The sequence below is a fragment of the Parasteatoda tepidariorum genome, chromosome 6, assembly GCF_982258835.1.
Source record: "Parasteatoda tepidariorum strain Cologne lab strain chromosome 6, Ptep-v5.0, whole genome shotgun sequence".
Classification (NCBI taxonomy): Eukaryota; Metazoa; Arthropoda; class Arachnida; order Araneae; family Theridiidae; genus Parasteatoda; species Parasteatoda tepidariorum.
In genome coordinates, this window is record NC_141760.1 from 83282660 (window position 1) to 83306324 (window position 23665).

The window sequence follows — 23665 nt, forward strand, 5'->3', positions numbered from 1 at the left end:
TCTTTATTTGTTATTTTAGAATAACAATGTTTGTGCTGAAAAAAAGCGACTTTATTACATGAAGAACTATAGATTAAAATTTAAAAAGGGTATGCACCATAAAATATATTTAAAAATAATTAGATGTTATTACAAAAAATTAATTTTTTTGCTTGTAGCTGTTTTATCCTACACTTTTTTTATAATAATAAAAAAAAAAAAAAAAAAAAAAAAAAGGTTTCTCAAAATTGAGCAAAAATGTGTCAAAATAGTTCCGAAACGAACACTAGTCGAATTTGAAAACCCCAAAATTGAAACAGCAGATACTAATTTTTGAACAAAATGCATAATCTCAAAAGTGATGTGGATAATTGATATTGTGATACACAGTCACAAAAGTGATGTGATTACAGTACATAAACATATCTCTAAAAATATATTTTATTTTTGAAACAAAATTTATAATTCATAAATGGTTCACTGCAGGAGCTGAAATACATAAATTTATTTTGACATCTTAATTAGTTTTATATTTCTTCATAAGAAGATGAATTAATTAGTTTCAATAAATTAATAAATCATTCATTTTGTTAAAAAAAGTTTATCATGCCACAAAAAAGTGTATTTCATTTTTAATTACAATTTTTACTTCATAAAATGTCTCTATTAATTTCAAATGATTTTAATAAATTCAGCAAAATGGTCTTGAATTTTAATTATTCAGCAAAAAACGAATTTTTAACTTGAATTAACTTACCATATTAACTTATAAATTAACCAAAAATGAATTATTAATGAATGTTGTTTAAAACTAAACAGTATTCTCCCTGGAAAGCATTGTCTTGAATATATATAGGAATAAGTTAATCTATTCCGTAGGAGATAAAATAATTAAATTTTTTTCTTGAAAATCGGACAAAAATGTGTCAAAATAGAACCTATTTTGACACATTTTTGTGTCAAAATAGGTGAATAGGTGAATTTTGTGAAACAAATAATTATCAAAATTGAAACCCCAGATACTCATTTTTGAGCAAAATGCAAAGTCTCAAAAACGATGTGGAGGAAGATGTGTGTAAGAGGGAGATGTTCATTGGTTGCCTGATGGATTCGACCCGAAGATCTCCAGAATTTAGGTGAACATTTGGACTACGTATTTTGTTCAAAAATGTGTATATTGTTTTAATTTTGAATACACGGTTTTTTCAAATTTGACTATTATTTATTTCTGAGCCACAAATTTGTTAATTTTTGAGAAACTTTTTTTTTACAGTGTAGGGCAGAGGTAAAATTTTCATTAACATTTCTTTTTATGAAAAATGTGCTCAAATTAATATAAAACTGATGAGAAATATTACAACATAATGCTGCGAAATATAATCATAATTATTTCTCGCATATCATATTTTTTAAAAAACAATTAATTTAAATTTAAAATAAGAAAGCCATTTCGAAAATGAGCGAATTATAAATCGTTTTTATATAATTGGAAATAGTATATTAAAATGTGGAAAAGTTTTTTTTTCTTCTTCCACAATTTAGAATACTATTTCGATTAATGTAAGAGCAATGCATTTCTTTACTAATATTTTTTTTTCAGTAATAGTTAATTCAAATTAAAATTTGTGTTTAAGATATTGAAAATTTAAATGCATAGTTACGCCATACTTTGACATAGGGAAAACTAATCCTTATGTTTTTAAAAATCCATTTTTAAGTTTACGAGAAAAAAGATATAAAATACTTGTTTATCAATGAAGGGACATACATAAATGGGAGTAACATTAAAGGTTGGCTTGAAGTCAAGAAGAGATGCCAACATTGGAAACTATTTTCTCACGTGCGTTGTGATTTCTTTTGTTTGATCATTTCTCATCTAGTCAATTTGTAGTTTGAAACAAAAGATATACAAATTTGGTTATTTGTAAGTACAGTAACAGTAGTATAACCGCAGTAAGTACAGTAATTTGGCACAGTTTTGAATATCCCACCCATCTTTCCATGGATGCAGCTTAAGGGAGTAATGATTTAAATGCATTTCTTTTTATAAATATATTTCAAACCCAATTTTAAAGAAGCATTTTTAGAAAAAAATGACTCCATAAGAGGTTAAGATGGCATACTTTAAAACTAATTTAATATAGGAATTACATTTAGATTGTTGTTTAAAATTGTATTGATTTATCTTTAGTTTAAGAACCTTAGATTAGTCTTAATTATGAAGCAAGGAAAAAGCCCAGGAAAAATTCATGGCAATGAAAGTCATCTCACTGGACATATATTATTTAACTTACACTGTAAAAAATTCCGGATCAAATTACGGTCTGAAGTACCGGTATTTCGGCATCCGTAAAATCCATTTTACCGTAAAATATTACGCAGTGATTTTTAAAGTAATATTTATTTAGTTACAGTGATTCAGTGATTTTACCGTAATTATTACCGTAAAATTTACGGTATATCAGATTTTTTGTTCCGTAACTTGTTACGGTAAAAATGGATTTTACAGCACCCTGAATGCCGGTACTTTTTACCGTAATTTGATTCGGAATTTTTTACAATGTAGTTGGTCATAGTTTCTTACATGATATTCAAAAATCGTCATTACAAAATACATTTCCACACAGAAAATAATTAATTATAAAGTGTTGTTACAAATTAGTACTGTCTAGTTTATATGAAGTAAGTGTTCTTGTGCCCAATGTTTTAACGAAAAAGTGAAAGAGCCCATACAGTTTTTTAATGTCGTCACAAGTTTTCCACCTTCCACCTCCCTACCATTCAATTCCACCTTCAATTAATATATAAGTGGATATATTAATATCACATAGAATTAGTTTATGTATTATATCTAATCGTTCTAAAAAGTGTATAATTCCCTACATATTCAGTGACGTTTTTAGAAGCATTTACGTGGGCTTTAGTGTTGCTACTCAATTGTATTGAGTAGTAAAATTGTATTCGAGATGTCTATAATGGAACAAAACTAATTTGAAGTTATAAAATTGAAGTGAAGAATTTTTTCATTAAATATGTTTGACTACATATATCTAAAGGACATAAATCGTTGTAATCAGAAATCATAACGCGGAAGACTGAGATGTTTTGATGAATTTTCAGAACATATCCGTCCTAAAAAGTGCAATCTTCTCAAGATCAGTGGCATTTGCATGGACCTTATTGTCGCCACTGCATGTGCTCATGCTCATATATATCACTGTTCATACTAATATTACAATAAAATTCAGTAAAGAACTCAACTAGTGTTGAAGTTATAAAATTGAAGTGAAAACTTTTCCAATAAAAACAACATGGATTCCATAAATCAAAATGAATTTTAATACAAACGAATCGAAGTTATTATTTTCTCTAAAAATTCATTTATCTAAAAGAATCTCTAAAGATAGAAATGTTTTCTAAAGTATAAAAGTGATGAATAAAATAAAAGGTAAATTCTTGAACAAACTTAACCCATGGGAGTAATAAAATAAGAAACAAGACATAAAATCGCGATACATTATTTCTCTGGAATAGTTGCCTTTTGTTACTCTTGTGTCTCGCTATATTCTGAATATTACAGTCAAAACTTTACTTTAAGTCTCAAGTAAAAATTTCTTATTTTTCTCAAAGGAATTTGTTTATCGTGTAACAGTTTAAAGAATATTCTTTACTAGAAGAAACTTTCGTAACATCGTAACTATACATTAGCTTTATGATTGATGAATATGGAATTGCTAAAGAAATGTATTTTACTTGTTTTTGAACATCTGAACTTGTGAATTTTCTAATCTTTTTCTGTTGTAAGCACATGTATTTCTTACGATATATAATAATTTGAAATATAATAAACTAATAATTAACACAGTAGAAACTTGAATCTGAACTAAATGGCTTAGTTGTTTGTTTGGTTTACGGAAGTTTTCCATTTTTATGAAATTCCGGTTACAATTGATGTATCAATTGATTTTAATTGCTTGTGATTTGCTTGAAAGAAATAATTAAAAGTAATTTAAAGAACTTTTCATACTTTTTGGATGTTTATTTCAAAATATTTTAATTGAATGTCTTAAATTACTGAAATTCTTAATTACTGTCAGAATCCGATTTTTTAAAACTCGGTTTAATTAATTTCATATGTAATTTTATAATTACTACTTTCCAGCTTTCCTATTGTAATTTGATATAGTTTACGGAAACTTATCATTCTAATTAGATATGAAACACTTTATAAAAAAATAAGAAACTTTGTTATAAGAAATAGGTTTAAACACATCTTATATTATTTCTTTATAATTATTTATAATAATTATTATAAATAATAATTATTATAAATAATCATTATTTATTAATTTATAATGATTTGTAAATAATTTATAAATTATTTATAAATAATTTACAAATAATTTATAAATAATTTATAAATAATTTATAAATTATTTATAAATAATTTATAAATTATTTATAAATAATTTATAAATAATTTATAAATAAATTATATGTAATTTATAATATTATTATAAATTATTTATTCTGTTGGAGAGAGAATAATTTTCTCTTAGAATTCAATAAATTTTTAATTATTATTAAAAAGGAATTCATTATTTAAAATATTCGCAAAAATTATCCATTTCGTTAAAAAATAAACGTTTAACGTGACTTCACAAATATATTCTTTTTTAAATAAAATTTGTTATTCATATAATATTCTTTAATTTTAATTATTCATATCATATAAATCTAATATAATAATAGCATATGAATTAATCAACTAAAATAAATTTATAAATTATTCATGCTAATTCATTTTGCTAAAAAGGTTTGACATGCCACTCAAAAAGTATATATCATTTTTAATGAAATTTTAAACTCACATAATATTAAAGTATTTAATTTAAATATTCAGCCGAATTAAAACCAATATAAATGGAAAGCATTGTTTTAAATATATATAATAATATTATAAATTAATCTATTCCATAGAAACTAAATTTTTCTTTTAAAACTGAGTGAATTTTCATTTTTTGTTTTTGATTTAAATATTCAGCCAAATTAAAACGAGATGATAATCCAAATGGAAAGCATTGTTTTAAATATATATTATAACATTATTAATTAATCTATTCCTCAGGGGAAAATTATTTTAAAAAAGAAAAAAAATTGAGCATTTTTTTATTTTTTCATAAGAAGATGAATTATTTAATTAAAATAAATTTATTAACTATTCATTAATTATTCATTTTGTTGAAAAAGTTTGACAGTTCACCAAGAAAGTATAAACCATTTTTAAATGAAATTTTTAATTCATGTAATGTTAAGGTCTTTAGTTTTAATTATTCAGCCAAATTAAAACGGAACAATAATCCCAATGGAGAGAAGCATTTATCTTCATCTTATCTGTTGCTTACATTACTCATAACAGTTGAGTTTATGCATTAAGTTTTCAATTTTAAGTTACAAATTGTTCACTGACTCGCGCAATATATTTCTCACGATTGTAATAAGCTTTGTGAAATAAAGGGAAATAAATTAGGATTTTAACATCACTATTCAAGTAAGAAAACTAATTTCGATGCAAGGCGTGGGGCATTTCAGAGATAAATGTTTAGCTCTTAGCTTGCATCGATTACTGAGTTTCACCTTAGGCGAGTGAGTGCAATTCTTCTCGTGAAATTGCGTTTCTGTCGCTTTCGTTTTCCTCAAATGTTTTGGAATAGAAATTGGATATTAAATTCAATTTACTTTCAAAACCTAGAGGCTGTTTTCTACTTATGATGGAAGATTGATAATACAAAAAAAGTTTTCGTGTCAATAATTTAAACAACAAAAAAACTTTTATGCGAAGTTTGTTCAACTTGTTTGTTTTATATTCAAAGAATTGTAAATTCGAAAGGAAAATAAGAATTGAAACGAATATAAGAAGTTGTCCCGAAGTCTTTTTTAGAATTTTCTATTGGTTGACTTTTATCTTTCGAATTGTGTGTTTTTTGATTTTTATGTTTGCTTTATTTGATATTTCCCAAACCTGTTATTTTCTCTTTTCAGTAAACAGGGTGTCCAGTATCTAATAAATTCTAATTCTTCGTGATTGAATATCCAAATTTTTTTTAACATAAATATTAATTTACCGATTGCTCATTGCTTTTACACTCATTTTTTTTAATTAATATTCTATCCATATTTTCATATTAATGTAAGAGTTCGCCATAGCTGTCCATAAAAGATGCAACACTTTGATATATACATTCTTAGTACCCTTTTCTGAAAGAAAGTCCAATATACACGCACATTTCAGGGGATGCAAATTAAGTGGTGATCAAAAGTTTAAGTGTTTAAGTGGAGACCAAAAGTTCATAATGTGTTTGATTGTTGGAGAAAATTGAGCGAATGTAAAAGATGGCTATTGGATACACTTTCGATTTCTACCGGTAAGCAAACTCCCTTTGATTATTTTTGAAAATTACGCAATTTCTTGATGGTGATTCGTTAGACTTTAATATCCGTTTTTTTTAAAAATATCGTTTAAATGTTAGTCAGCAACCCCAAATGTGTCTAAAATTGTGACATAATACTGGTTATTATTAAAAATGTATACGTTAAGGGAAGTGATTATGGAACACCCTGGATTGCATCCATTGCATATAAGCATGTGTAAAAATAAGCATCTATTGTATAGAAGCATGTGCAAAAATAAGCATCTATTGTATATAAACACGTGTGTTAAGTTAAGCATGTATTCGCATGTGTGTATATGTATTTCTGTCTGTTTGTGTCCATGCATGTATGTATGTAGTTGGACATTTATCTGCTATCGAGAAAAAAGATTTATGTCTGGATTGGGTTCAAAATTACAAGGTTCCGTCGTTGAACATTGGTAGTCGTAAACCCAAAATTGGATCGACTGTTCAATAATGGTTATGAAATAAAATATTTATTATCATACCACAGTGCTGACGTAAAATATCCTCAGTGGTAGACGGATCATGGGTAAGAGTCTCCTTGCCGTCAGACTAACCATGTGAGGTTTTCGTGGTTTTCCTCTTCATGTGACGTAAATGCTGTTTAGTTACACGAAAAAAGTCCACCAGGAAGACGAATTTCTGCTGTTACTTGATCCAGGAGTTCCCTTGTCTTCTGGATAAGGTTCAAAATTGTAAGACTACGAAGTTGAACATTGGTAGACGTAAACTCAAGTTAGGGTCGGCTGTTCAATGACGATTATAAAATAAAATACATATTATCAACATTATGTAAGCATCATTGTTGTTATCTTGCATAGATTACCTAAATTAATTAAGAGTCACTTGGGTCAATATTAGAATGGTTTCTCATTGCGATATTAATTGTAACGGGAGTTTTTATCAAATCATATTATCAGTTAGTAAAAGAGTAGCCCTGTTATATATATAAATAAATGATTACGGCTTTTAAATAGTAAATAATAAATAAAAATAGTGCGTGGAGTCCCTCCGCGCGGAAGAAGTTAAACTTCGCAACCTGCGACATTAATTGTAGAAGAATCAGCAGTCGTAGAAGGATCACTAGTTCTATTCACCGACTCTTTTTCCTGCTCCACTCGCTTCCGTGCTCTGTAATCACGGTAATATTGTGCATTTTTCCCTCGTGGACCTCTTGAACCAGTGGAAGTGCTTGTGGTTGCCTCATCGTCTCGCCCTGGAAAATGTATTTGTATTAATAATGTATGTGAATGTAATTTCAAAAGAGAAAACCTAACAATCAATTGATATTCACAAGAGACGTACCTAGACATAACCTTAAATCCGTCGCATTGTCCGTGGGATTGTTTTCACTCATTTTTTACAATTGTTATCCACTAAATTTGAAAATAAAAAAATACTACCCTATTAAATTATATGTGTATCAAAACAAACTAAAAAAATATTTATAGAAAAACAATACTTTTATTATTTTTATGCTAGTGAGAACCAAAACAATATGGAAACGAATGAGGGAAAACTGGATCCTACCACGTGATTTCCCGGCCAAGAAAAATGTAGCGTTGAACGTTTAACGCAAACTTGTTGGAAGTCGCATAAGAAGTATAACTTCAATAAGTGTAAAGTTAATCAATAAAAATCTAAAAGCTAATAAATGCAAAGTTTATCATTAAAAATCTCAAATTTAATAAGCGTTAAGATTATCTATAAAAATCTGTAAGTCAATACAGGTTAAGTTTAATTAACTTTTAAAGGTATTTTCAGTTAACTATTAATGTCAATTCAGTACAAAATACTCAATAAAGATTTATAATTATTAAACAATTTATAAAAAAATATCATGATATTGTAAAAGTTCTTGCACGATCTGAGTTACATTTAAAAAAAAAAAAAAAACGCTGATGGAAAAAATGGCTGAGGAAAAAAAAAAGATTAATGAAGAATTGAAGAGATACTTTTGAAGAAGTTTACTTTACGTGGAAGCCCATTCCAAGTATCACTTGGCTAATCTAAAAGGCATTATTTTCTCACTCAGTAGACACTAAGGAATGAAGGAAGAAACTCTGCGCATTTATCCGACCTTTCAAGTAATCAATAATTAAGTCAACTCAAGTAATCATTTATGTAGCCTTTTGTTTTTGAGCTACAAGTATATTTAATAGAGAGAGTACTGGGAGATATGGTGAAGTGTGGTTCTTTATAACTAAAGGGGTCAAAAATGTTGAAAACTCTTACATTAATATGAAAATATGGATGGAATATTAATTAAAAAAATGAGTTCAAAAGCAATGGCAATCGGTAAATTAATATTTATGTTGAAAAAAATTGGGATATTCAATCACGAAGAATTAAAATTCATTAGATTATAAATTCATTTTCGATAACTAAGTTAAACGCTGCACGAAAATTGCCCTGAAATTCAATTTTGCAAATCTTTTTTTTCTCTCAATAATTTACCATATTGCGTGCACGTGCTACGCTTTTATCATTATTATGTTAGAGAAATGGTGACCATAATTGGTATTTTACGCCAGGGGTACACCAGCGATAAAAATCACAAATCATTAAATAGAAAAAATAAGTTTTACCACAATTAATGCTAATGAAACGAAAACTTTCCGCCTAATAGTTTTTATGTAATTATGACAATGAAGTTTATGGCTAATTTGTTGCGAAACAAATTATTAGCTTGATACTTATAATCACATTTAATTAATTTAGATTTTTTTTTTATCCGTTTTCTGTCTTCTATCTCGCTTGGTCTCTTGATAAAATAATTGCTTTCAGGCATGATTTTTATCTAAGTTTGTTGACTGTATTCAATTTGTTGAGCACTCTTTTGCATCGAAATATTTCATTGATTTTCATTATAATTCTTAATTGACTTTTTCACGCATTATCCAATTAATAACTGAGATAAACTTTGGAGAGATGTTAAGCACATACAATTATTCTAGACACGTTATCGATTGTCTATCATACTTCATATTATCTATTCATAATATGCTTTATGGTTGGTAGATACGGATTCTGCATCTGGCTCGCATCAACAACAGTGCTGACGTAAAGTATCAGTAGAGGTAGACGGATAATGGGTTAGAATCCCTTTGCCGTCAGGTGAACCGTTGGAGGTTTTCGTGGTTTTATTTTTCATGCAACACAACTGCGGGTTAGTTCCATTAAGTCTTCCGCGAAGGCAAATTTCTCCCAATACTTGATCCAGGAGTTGCTTTGTCTTTTGGATTGGATTCAAAATTACAAGGTTCTGGATTTGAATATTGGTAGTTATAAATTCAAAATTAGATCGGCTGTTCAACGGCGGTTAGAAAATAAAGTCTTATCAGCTAAAGCTCGAAGAATCTCCAACTTTGAACAGCTTAAAATTGGATCTAACATATCTCAGTCTATTAATTCTCGAAGCTAGTATCTAATACACACACTGTGTAACGGGAAGTGACTTTTTAACCTTGAAAAACACCATTGTTGGAAATACCGGGCAAGTGTATATCGAACGACGGCTCTTAATCTTAGAAAACATCAATGTCAGGAATATGGGGAAACATGGCCTTTACCTTTAAGAAACATCAGCATAATGAATCCTAATTAGTATAGGACGTGTTTGCACTATGCCGGATAAGAGTTAAAATTTATGTTTTATTTGCCTTTATTACGTAACTGCTGGTTTTAACTGACCATGGCTGGTTAAAATAAGTTTTTTTCAGTTAAAGTTGGACACGTTTGAAATTCTATGACATTTAACTGATTAAGATTGGAGATCACCACTTTATCTGGTTAAACCTCGGTTTTTCTTCCTTTTTTGTTTCCTTCTTAACATGCATATGCATGCATTAAAATGCTTTTTATAACCAGTAAAATTTTAATTTCATGAAGTTGAATTTTTGCGTTTAATTTCTACTTTAGTTTCAGTAATGTCACTTTAATCTGAAATTTAATTTTATGAAGTTGAAATGTTTACGTTTAATTTCCATTTTAGTTTCAGTAACATCACTTTACTCGGAAATTTAGTTTTATGAAGTTGATTAAAAGGTTTACTTTTAATTTTTCACTTTAGTAATGCCCCTTTTCTCTGAAAATTATAATCCTGAAAATTAAAATTATCCGAGATGTAATTTAAAATTGTCAGATTAAATTTTTTGTATGTAGTTAAGTATGGTTAAATTATAAATTTGGTTACTAGTTATAAAAAGAAGTGGGTTTTAAGATCCTTGATGTACCCTCGATGCTTAAAAATTTATTTTATTCCTTAAAGTTGTGTCTTGAATAAACAATTGTGAAATATTGAATTTGACGCTTTATAAGAAATAATTAAAACTAATAATGTTCAAGTTTTAATAAAAAAATTGAAATTTTCGTAAACTTAAAAAAAATAAATTTTTCAATCATAAGAAGTATCATTAAATCAAAGAAAGGTTATTTATTTAACTTTCATTTTCAGCCTCTCAATTATTTGAATAATGCTATTTCGTTTTAATATTATTTGATGCGACATCAATAGCAATGCAAAGGAAATGCACACCACAATAGTTGACATAATGCGAAATAGTTGAGAAATTCACAGAGATATTGCATACTGGCCAGAAAATTAATTCCAGCATATATCATTCTGCCCAAATACCTTTGTATGCTTCAGATTCTTCTACTCCTCCATACATTGATTTAATATTAAATCCATTTATTTGAATCTTATCTTACAACTTCAGACTGATTTGTGTCTAAAATGATCGTTTTTTTTTAAAATTTCGGATAACTAATATTATGCCTTGTCATTTACAATTATAATTATTATAAAGTGTAATATTTTTTCATTAATTCATTTATATAAACAGAATTTAATAAATTTTTTGAACGCATTTGTAGCTGTGATTATGATTTCATTTGGAATGCTTCTTCTACTCCTTTATACGTTAGTTTAATATTAAATCCGTAGCATTTATTAGAATCCTATCTTAGCAAAAAATGCAACATAAGACTCATTTGTGTCTAAAATGATTGTTTTTTTTTTAAACTTCGGATAACTAATATTATGCCTTGTCATTTATAATTATAATTATTATAATATGTAACATTTTTTCATTAATTCATTTATATAAACAGATTTTAATTAATTTTTTGAACGCATTTGTAGCTGTAATTATGATTTCATTTGGAATGCAGATTCTTCTACTGCTTTATACGCTAGTTTAATATTAAATCCGTAGCATTTATTGGAATCTTATCTTAGCAAAAAATATAACCTAAGACTCATTTGTGTCTAAAATGATTGTTTGTTTTTTTAACTTCGGATAACTAATATTATGCCTTGTCATTTATAATTATAATTATTATAATGTGTAATATTTTTTCATTAATTCATTTACATAAACAGATTTTAATTAATTTTTGAACGCATTTGTAGCTGTAATTATGATTTCATTTGGAATGCAGATTCTTCTACTCCTTTATACGCTAGTTTAATATTAAATCCGTAGCATTTATTGGAATCTTATCTTAGCAAAAAATACAACCTAAGACTCATTTGTGTCTAAAATGATTGTTTTTTTTTTTTTTAACTTCGGATAACTAATATTATGCCTTGTCATTCATAATTATAATTATTATAATGTGTAATATTTTTTCATTAATTCATTTATGTAAACAGATTTTAATTAATTTTTTGAACGCATTTGTAGCTGTAATTATGATTTCATTTGGAATGCAGATTCTTCTACTGCTTTATACGCTAGTTTAATATTAAATCCGTAGCATTTATTGGAATCTTATCTTAGCAAAAAATACAACCTAAGACTCATTTGTGTCTAAAATGATTGTTTTTTTTTTTTTTTAACTTCGGATAACTAATATTATGCCTTGTCATTTATAATTATAATTATTATAATGTGTAATATTTTTTCATTAATTCATTTACATAAACAGATTTTAATTAATTTTTTGAACGCATTTGTAGCTGTAATTATGATTTCATTTGGAATGCAGATTCTTCTACTGCTTTATACGCTAGTTTAATATTAAATCCGTAGCATTTATTGGAATCTTATCTTAGCAAAAAATACAACCTAAGACTCATTTGTGTCTAAAATGATTGTTTTTTTTTTTAACTTCGGATAACTAATATTATGCCTTGTCATTTATAATTATAATTATTATAATGTGTAATATTTTTTCATTAATTCATTTACATAAACAGATTTTAATTAATTTTTTGAACGCATTTGTAGCTGTAATTATGATTTCATTTGGAATGCAGATTCTTCTACTCCTTTATACGCTAGTTTAATATTAAATCCGTAGCATTTATTGGAATCTTATCTTAGCAAAAAATACAACCTAAGACTCATTTGTGTCTAAAATGATTGTTCTTTCAATTTCGGATAACGAACATTATGCCTGGTTATTTATAATTATCATAATGTTTAATATTTTTTTTATTAGTTCATTTGTATAAACAGATTTTAATAAATTTTTTGAATGCATTTGAAGCTGCAATTATGATTTTATTTGGAATGCAGATGCTTCTTCTTTATACATTGATTTAATATTAAATCCTTAGTATCTATTGGATTCCTGTCTTAGCAAAAAATACAACCTCAGACTGATTTGTGTTCAAAATAATTGTGTTTTTTTTAAACTTCTGATGACTGATATTCTGCCTGGTTATTTATAATTATAATTACTTTAATGTTTAATATTTATTTATTAATTCAATTATGCAAACATATTTTAAAAATTTTTTTAAGAGCATTTGAAGTTGTAATTATGATTTTATTTAAAATGCTATTCAATATTAAAAAAAGGAGAACTTTTCCAAAAAATAGGATAAAAAATAATAATAAAGCATGTTACTGCATACTAAATGTTTTTGTGTGTTAAAAATCATTTTATTTAAGACTTACAGAAGCTTAATGTTTATCTAAACAGATGAGACATGCTTATAAATACAAGATGCTATACATTTTCGGAATATCACTTTACATCTTTCCATAAGCTCTAGCACTCAAGTTAATTTTCCATCTGTGTTTCGGAATTTATTGCTGATTAGATGAAAAAAGAAGATTAATCATTACTTAGCATCGAGTAATGAAACGAGTGATCATTTCGTAGAATAATGGCAAATAATATGAAAAGATTAACGTATATTTGCATTGTCATTTTGTGAAATGTTTAACCTTTTACTTACGGCTGGTACAACATGTGTACCGAAATGACGGTAGAACATTGTATACCGTAAGCAAAGGGTTAAATATACCAGTTAAAATACTGAAGCGTATGAGTCTAGTTTACAATACATGATGTTTCAAAATTATCTCCTAAGTTTCTCAAATATAGTTCATGAATTAAATATCAACATTAATCAACATCATTTAGATATCTATTTTAGATGAGACATTATTGGACATAGAAGTTGGAAGTGTCAGTTTTTAATCACAATGTATTTTCACCCTTTCGGTCACACCGGAACATAATGTCCCGCATTGGAAAATACTACTGGGACATATGTGTCCAGTCTAAAATCTCGTTGGGACACATATGCCACGTTTCTTCAATCGTCCAAACAGTTAATTTTGTTTATTTCATTTTGGAACAATATTGTTAGTCGTAATTTATCTTTTTATTGTAAGAAAACTGGTCTTGAAAGGGCAATTTTCACATTATTTGTTTATCTGTACAATATTGAGGGTCATAATATTGAGGGCGTTGTGGAATTATCCATGTAGAATATTAAATGTGCTTGACGCTAAAAAACCTTTGAAAATGAGTTACAGAGTATATTGTTGTGAGTCTTTAAGCATAGTCTATTCAATTCTATTACAGTATTTTACTTTAACCTGAAGAAATCAAATATGATAATTTTTATTCTCCAAAAATACACTTGGTTACGAAAAGCATGAAATTAAATAAATTGTTTGAAGTTATAAATTTCCAGCATTTCTTTATTATTCTTTTTATCATTTTCGACTATATGCGTGTTATAAAATATTTGCGGTGTTTAGGATTAAAAGAATTCCGAAAATGAGTTGTAAAAGGTACTGTGAGATCAGACGTGAATTTAAACTTAAAAGTAACTGTGAGTTAATTTTAAGGAGAGAAACATTATTATTAAAATGACAAAATAAAATTGTATCTTTATCATTTGCGAAAGTATGAGTGTCGTTAAGGCAATGTTTAAAGGTTGAATCTTTGTAATGTCTTATGCAAGGATAACTGCATAAATTTTCTCAGAGGGGTGCAATCAGGAAAAAAATTATTATTAATTACTTTCATTTTATAATTACGAAGTATATTTTTATTAACGTACATCAGAAATTTTCATACACAATTCTAATAGCCTAATTAAAGTTGCGAAACTATATATTTTGACAAAAAATTTTATTTGCATTTTTAGAAGAATTAAATTTTGAAACATAAATAAAAAATAAAAATCATGCTTTACTTAAATTTTAAATTATTCATGATATGAACACAAAAGAAATATCACAGAATTCTGATTATTATATCATTTCACAATATCATATAGTATAATTTCATTATATATTTTATTTCTCAAAAATATAAATTAATTATAGCATTATTAATATATTACATTTCTACTAGAGGATGCAAGTTTACCCTCTTGACCCCCCTACATTGTGAGCAGCCAGGGCTAAAATTTTCGTGTTATAAGATGTACACGGAGAAAAATAGTCTGGTAAAATTACTGTAATGTACGGTAATGACATTTGTGGTTGAAAAAAACCCCATAATTCTCTTAAAAAACCCAAAATAAATGGCATTTATTATTCATTTGGTAACTTTTCGGTTCATATATGTTAAAGGTGTACTGGAGATTCTGGTTTTCAAAATTATAGCTTTTATTACCTCACATTTAGTAAAAAATACGAAACTGAAAAGTAAATTTAACCGAATAAATGGTTTTTACACCAAATTTCAGCATTCATTATAAAAATATATTTTATTATTAATTTTATCAAAATCATTTTAAAAAGCACTTCGGTAAGAATTGCTGAGCTTTCTGGTGTTCCCATAGAGTCAAAAACATGGTGTAAATTTTACTATATTCTCGTAGTTTTGACAATACATCTTTTCTTAGTGTGTCTATGTATAGTAATCTTTGTTTATTTATTTTAGTAATTTAAATTAAGAATGTGTAATAATATTTATTTCATCTGCGATTTATAATATAAATAAGCACATTAAGTGAGCCAAGATTTTACAGTTATTAAGTTGTTATTGTGAAGAACTAGGGGCTCGATTTCCCTTAGTGGCTTGAAGTCCACCCATCACCTTAAGTAAAGGCGGCTTCACCTCCTTGACCTGAAATTTGAGTCCGAAGTTATTATTTAGGTTACAGATTAGTTAGAGTTGGTAACTGTAACGAACAGCTTTCGTTATATTAGTCCAACCTTGGCGAACAAGGTATTCTTTGGCCAAGAGTCCAACACTATTCAATATGCATATTTCTGGTAACTGAGAATAGCTATATAGTTTAGAACCAATGAAGTTTCGTTTAAACTCTAAATTAAGTTTGTGTGTTTGTGTTTTTCTGTTCATCTTAAGCTTTCGCCTTAAATTTTATTACTGAAACTGGTTACAAAATATAATTTTATTTCATATAATGTGTAATTTAATTAAAACCATAAGAATTGTAAGTTTTCCCAGTACACTGATATTTTGTACTAAAACGAAAAGGAAAAATTGCGTCTGAATAAAAATTGATTTTCGAAATAAACGTGCCTCGCAACCCCAAATTTAACCTTTTATTGATATAAGCAATATTTTAAATATGTTGGTGAAAAAAAAGCACTGACTTCAATTGAAACATTTAAAAATTTAATAAATTTTATACATTTGTACAAAATACAACAACATCACAATTTAAATTCGGTGACGCCTCACGCGACATTTTCTAAAGATCGTGAAAACAAGACATAATGTCAAACAAACACAAACTCCTAACCCAAAACCAATAATCCACCAATAAAGTTTAAAATTGTCTCTTGGCAACATGCATAAGGTAGTATCTTCATCTGCCGTAACACCTATACCAGGACAATTGCTTACACCATTACACACTAGGTCTCTGGTTAAGCAAGCCATGGAAGTTGTGCAAAGGAAATCACAGTCTTTGCCAAGTGACATTAAACTATCAGGGCTCGTCCTAGTTGGAAGCATTTGAAGTTGCGTCCACCTGACTGTAAAGTTAGATGTCTTTTCGGACATGCGCAGACTGACGGTGACGTCTGATTCGAAGATGTCTTCTTTGTGAAGAAGGACCTCTTGAACCTCATCGCTCGGGCAGAGAACTATGCTGCTTACAATGGCATGGTCAGTACTGCAGTTGCCTTCCTCGGCTAAACTCTCCACTTTTAGAAGAACATCCATTCTGTGGAAGATCGGGATCTTCCACTGGCAGAAAATAGGACCATCTAGGCACTGTCCATCTGGACAATTTCCGATTGTTGGTATGAGTGGTGGGAAAGTGAGTATACCTTGTATATCTAGTTCCAGACGTTCGGCTCCACATCTGGATTCGGAATAGAAAATGTAACTTCCGTTGACCACATGTTTTTGTGGAAGTTTCTTATCCCACGCAGATTCAGCATGTAGTGATAGATGCATCAATGGACCGAAAGAAATCAGGGTATGACTTTTATGAGTAGAAACCTGAAAATGAAACAAAACTATAACTAGTATTAAAGTAGATAAATGCCGTGTGTGCTCGAAAATTCGCATGATAAGGAATAGGAGAAAAATTTAAAATTTATTTCAATTTTTGTACAGATCTTTCTTTTTAAATTTAACAATTATTATGAAAACTTATTGATTTAATAGTTATTTATCAAACACTCAATTTATTTTAATTTTTTTAGTTACAAATAATACAAATGAGAATTGGATATAAATTAAAAATTTGTTTTAATTTTAAAATCTAAAAAAACCCAGTAGTGTTATCCCTATTAAAAGAAAAAAACTTAATAAAAGTACAAAAAGTTTTTTATTTCTAAGTTACATTTTAAGATATTTAAAATGCATTCCAAAAAATATTTTAAGTTTAAACAATTCGTATTCTACTTATTAAATGTTTTGTTGTGATTTAACGACATGAAGGTAACTAAATTTATAGTAAGTTTAAAATCCTAATTATTATGTGTGCAGATCAGAACTAAATAATTACATTAGTTACTCGAAATGTATATAGATAATTTATTACATATTTTGACTACCTTCAGTTCATCTCAAAATTAATGAATGATATTTTTCTACAATATTTTTTTAACGTTTATGAAAAATACACTAAAGTTTTTGTCACTGCTTGCTTTTTTAACAGTTTTTTAACAGTTAAAATTTTAGGTATGAGATAGCGTTTGCATATTCTATCAGTTCTATTAATGATGCAAAAACAGAGTAATCTTAAAAGAATTTCTGCGTTTCGGAAAAATTTACATTGTGATAAAAACAACGATTTAGGCTGGTATGTAAGGAATAATCTCTCTTAATTCCAGCTTTATTTAGTTTTATTTTAGTATCTGCTTAAAGTTCATGCTTTAATAATTTACTTAAAGCAATATTAAAAAAAATATGAAATGAACGAATGTGAATACTTTCTTACTTAGAAAATTTAAAATTTAATCGTTAATCTTATTCAATTTTATATTTTTCTACAATCACTCTAATTTTTATTCAACAATTCTAATTCTTTATAAAATACTATCATTTTTTTAAGCACTATATTTTATTATCACTTGGATAAATTTATAATCCAGTTATTAATTCTTATTGAACTCTTAGTCCTATTTCAGTCTTAATCTTATTCAAATTCAATTATTGCTCAACTATTCTCATTTTTATTCAACTATTCTAATTCATCCTAAAATATTATCGTTATTCAAGTATCTTTATTTGTTCTTATTCATCACTGGAATAACGTTATAATCTAATTGCTTATTCGTATTTAAATCTTATTCTTAATCAAGCCTTATCTTCTGCAACTCTTATAATTTTTCAGCGATTCTTATTTTTACTCAACTATTCTCATTTTTATTTTTTTTAAACATATTCAACAATTCTAATACTTTATAAAATACTTTCAGTTTTTAAGCAACTTTATTTATTCTTTCTCATCACTTGGATAAATTTATAATTAAATTGTTAACTCTTACTCAATTTTTATTCTTATTCTAGTCCAAATCTTATTCAATCCATATCAATACTCAACTATTATCAATTTTATACAAACATTCTCATTTTTATTCAATGATTCTCTTTTTAATTCAATGATTCTCTTTTTATTTCAACTATTCTAATTCCTTAAGAAATACTATTTCTACACAAGTATCTCTAACTATCTCACCCATCACTTGGATGTATTTATAATCCAGTTGTTAATTCCTATTCAACTCTTATTCTTAATCAAGCTTTAATCTTTTTCAACTCTTATTATTATTTAACTATTCTTATTCAAATATTATAGCGTATATAATGATAGTTTTCCAATCTTTCTTACCTTGCAGAAACACATTTTTTCTCCAATGCCAAATAAAACTTGAAAAAACAAAGGTTCTTGTCGACATTCGGCGCAGTTGGCGGATTTCTTAAGAGAGGTGAAAATGACGAGCCTCACTCTTCCTTGAGGTAATCGTGAGGCATCAAAAGTATAGTTACAAGTAAGAGAAGAAATATTTGTCTCGCCAAAAGAATGTCCAGTTAATAGTCCTGTCATGCCCCCTTCTGGAGTGAATACTCTACTGCAGCTGTTGCCATTAAGGGTGTTTCTGCGAGCTACAACATTTACAGGCCGAACCTCAAATGCGTAACTGATAGAAGAGCCTTCTAAAGACCTGTAAAAAAGCACATAAAGTATTACAAAATTAAAAAGAGTATATAAAATTTAAAAAAATATAAATTTCGGTTCTGGTATTTATTAATTGTTTTTTATTAATGGCTGTATCGTTGGAGAAATTTGTTTAAAGCAGGTTAAGCTAATCTAGCATCAATATAGTTTTTTCTGTGTTGTGTAGTTTGTTTTGCATTTTTTGTATTAAACTGAATTAAAACATACTTATTTGTACTATATTTAAGCAATTACACTGTAAAAAATTCTGGCAAAATGTACCGACATTCAGGGTGCCGGTACTTTTTATAGTAAAATTCATTTTTACAGTAAAATTTTGCAGAATTTGATCCGGAAATTTTTAATAGTGTACTTTGTTTAGAGCAGTTGTGTAAAAAAGTAAAAATATTTTCATACTATACGTAGATTAATGCCTCAATTAAGAAATTGTTAATAAGGTATGAATATACTATAAAGGTGGTTTAAGGGAAAAGTATCTAAATGCAATCGCGTCAGAAATACAGCAACTATAGCAACACAACCATTCAGGGTTATACAGGAAGGCTAGAGAAACGTACTGCAAACTGCAACTAACTGATTAAACTGAATTTATATGAGATCATTTAAAATGAACATAAAGTTGATCTAGGAAGAATGCGTCCAGAGCAACAAGAAGTAGTATAATTTTTAGTGGCTTAAGGTTATTGTATCGTACCAATTATTTTTTCATGCCAGACAAAGCGTTGCATAAATGTTATACCTTCTCGTAACTCTTTAATCATATCGAATTATTTCATCAACATCAGTGATATATCACTGGAAATCATGGCGTTTCTTGTACTTGGTCTTGAATTTGATACTGATGTACACTCTTCACAAAAATTTTCGGGTTCTCAGTCCCAGTTTCTTTTCTCATGTATAATTTCTGTTAAGCCTATTTCTATTTCGTCTTTACATTCTTTCTGTGCAACGTGTATACAAACTAATTTTCTTTTAATAATTTGTGTTGAATTTTACTCTATATTGTAGTGTGAAAATATTTTTACTGACTCTTACGTGTATCATGTTTTACTGTAATTATAAATTTTACTGCTAATGAATGCAAAAAAAGTGGAGGCGGCTACTTTGAACCAAGAAGTGAACCACTGGCCACTGGAGTGTTACATAATTTCCTAATTTTGCTGAATAGAATGTACTTTCAAGCAAATTGATTGCTTAATTGGACGCAATCTGTGGCACACTTCAATTTCATTAATTTCTTACCCAAATGCGTAGCTCTGCTATTGCTAATATATTTTTTATTTCTCGATTTGAAATCGGTGTCAAATTTTTTTTAAGGCAACCATTACCTCATTTCAAATAACTTTAGTACTAAAAAAAAAACCTTTAAAATATTTAAATTTTTCAAATGAACCATTTTAATACGTTTTTTTAAATGTTTGAACGTTTAAAATATTCTGCTATAGTTAGTTTGGTATTTTTCAACAAAAAATATCACAATTACGATTTTAGAAAAAACTAATTGGTTTTTCCTTGTCTTACCCCATTTTGCTGGAGAATTCTACAAAAAGTCCTGGTCCTGTTGTCTCATACACAGATTTCGGTTGTTCGGTTCGTGGTTTATTGATGTCACACAATTTCGATATGATTTTGGAAGGATCGTTTAACGAACTATCGTAGAGCTTAAGAGACTCGTTGCATAATGTGACCCGCTCCATGCGGAAAAACTCAAAAGTCAATTTCAGAACCTCGTCATCTGGAGCCACGAATCTGAAAGTTAAAAAATAATTTTTTAAAACAAGTACTAAAGGTAAGGAAATATTTAAAGTCTTGAATTTCATTAATTATGTTCTAAGTATTTTTTTTTAAAAATTAAAACAAAAATGTATTAAAATAGTTGAGTTCGTTGTTACAAGGCAATCAAAATTTTCTTCAAGAAATCAGTTTATTTTTTGAGAAATTGTTAAGTGTTGTAGGTATTAGAAAAGATATTTTAGAAAATTTATATAAATTTCTGCTGCATGTAAATGAAATTAAGCAACGTGAAAAAAGTAAAAATAATGCATTAAAAGCATACAAAGGTTTGATTCTGTAAAGAAGAACTTTTTTTCGTGTTCACAAAATGAAGAAGGGAAACACGGATATGTAGAAAGAAATTACAAACAAGATACAACAAGGAAAGGAAAGCCAGTTGAACAGTAGGATAATAAGAGGTTAGTGGCTAGTGGCTGTACACTGTTGAATGATTTTAGCAGTCCTAAAAAGAGATACAGAGCAATTCAGCTAAGTAGGACTACGGAAGGTCATTTAATATCCAGATATTAAATTCAAGATACTAAAAGACAACGATACATTTTAAATTATAATATAAGGAAAAATAGGTGCAGCTTTAAAAAGATGTTAAATTGAATTAGGTTGTCATTGAAGTTGACCCCCTAGAGCTATATAGTCAATTTTAAGATGGTTTTAGCACCGTAGTATAAATGCTGCAGTTAATTTTAACGATATGGTTTTAATAAAGCCATACCGTATTACATGTCACTGGTATCAACGATATGGTTATAATATACTATATATTACGAAAAATTATTCCCAGAGATAATTACAGATTATTTTTAGTAACAAATGCACAGTAATATTTGGCAGTTAATGGTAATTATAAATTAACCATAAACTAACTTGTAAGTGCAAGTTGTGTTTACTGGATACCAAGAACGTAGATGGCCAAATGTAGCAACATCTCCCGATCTCATGTACTTTGTAATTGAGCAAGTTCCGTTGCTGTCTAACTTAGGATACTGATGTTCTGTTTCGCTTTCACCATGGATGCTTTCGGCCTTAAAGTGGAATCCTTTGTTGAGTAGTGGCCCAGCAGCGGATGTTCCGAATTCGACCAGCATTTCTGAACCTGAAGCTACAATCTGAGACTTTAGTCTGCCACGACCTGCGAAAAAAAATATAAATTTGTTTAACATGAGACAACAAATATTAGCAGGCTACGTTCACAAAAGGTTCACCATGTAATTTAGAATTAAATACATTTAAAATAGAAAAAAAGAAATGTTGCAAATTTTGTGTGTTTGTAGAAACAATGTTTTTTTTAAATTTTGGGGTAATTTGTAATTTAGAGCATATTCTTAAGAAAAATATCGTTGGTATCTATAGGAGAAAGTTTCTAGAACAGCATCCTCTTATAAACTCATGACATTATCAGAACTGTGAATGTAAATGTATACAGAAATCTTCAAATTTCGGCCACCCAGTCGCCACTGTAGTAGAAAAAGCGCAACTGACGCACATTTATTTTTATAAAATTTAAAATATAGGAAAAAGTTGTTTGCGCTAATTTTCACTCCATAACGCGTAAGCTCCAAAAATGGTCTCATCTCCTGAAAATTTTGTATTTTTGTAGACAAAACTCGATATTTGTAATTAAAAACGCTGTTTGTAACATTTTAGAGCTTACATGCTCTATATTTATTTATATCTACATAAAGGTGGTACAATTTTATAAAATTTATTTACTTCAATTTAACTATTGGAAATTTATTTATCTTATATTTGATAAATACTGATGAAAAAAACTTATCGTTTTAAAAAATATAATTTTTTTAATATAGATATCTTTCAAAATATAATATTTCAATATATTTCGTTAAGATTTCAAATAAAATTTATGCCACTTTAATAAAATGGAACTAGTATTAATAAAATAAAAACTATTATTAAAATCTTAAAAAAAAGTTTTTGTTAGTGATGTAAAAACTAGCCTTTTTGTACATAGTTTCTTTTCTGTTTCTGTACAGCAAATTAATGCATTTTAATGCATTTCATAAGTACTTAAAATAAAATTCATGCTTCTTTAAAGTAAAATTATCATAATAATCTTTAAAAACAGTTTATTGTTTTTATTTACATAGTAATGGTATAGCCTGGTCGACAGGGTACTAAACTCAAGTTTGTGTAAACTGGAGTTCAAATCCAGCCGTCCGAAGATTCCCCGTGCAGTAAGGGGTGACTGGCGCACGTTGAATCTGTCGGGTCACTAAGTCCTTCATGTTCCCATAACAAATCAATACCTCTGGGGGTACTGATTTGGAGATTAATCGTTCTCTGGTTCAGGTCAAAATTACTATCTGTGGATGAATGAATGAATATATGAATCGCACCCCTACTGCTTTAATGGCTAACGATACCAACAACATTTACATAGTAATACACACACTTTATTAAATCATTCATTTCAATTTCATTTGCAAAATAATTAGAAGACCCAGCTTCTATAGCCTGGTTAGTAGGACACTGGGCTCATGTCCAAGAATTCGTGGGTAAGATCTCCGCCGGCCGAAGAGCCCCCTTGTAGTAAATGGTGACTGATGCACGT

At 28.1% G+C, this 23665-nt stretch overlaps 1 protein-coding gene across 2 annotated transcripts in view; it reads right to left on the reverse strand.

The window, feature by feature from the left end:
- Window positions 1-16263: 16263 nt before the first annotated feature.
- LOC107450867 (uncharacterized) overlaps window positions 16264-23665 on the reverse strand; it is a 37616-nt gene continuing 30214 nt past the window's right edge. For both annotated transcript variants that reach the window (XM_016066789.5, XM_016066790.4), the window contains exons 5-8: window positions 21961-22225; window positions 20824-21051; window positions 18955-19288; window positions 16264-17114 (exon numbers count right to left, since the gene is read on the reverse strand). In XM_016066789.5, coding sequence (XP_015922275.3) covers window positions 16326-17114; window positions 18955-19288; window positions 20824-21051; window positions 21961-22225 — 1616 coding nt within the window. In that variant the 3' untranslated portion in view covers window positions 16264-16325. The remainder of the gene's footprint in view (window positions 17115-18954; window positions 19289-20823; window positions 21052-21960; window positions 22226-23665) is intronic.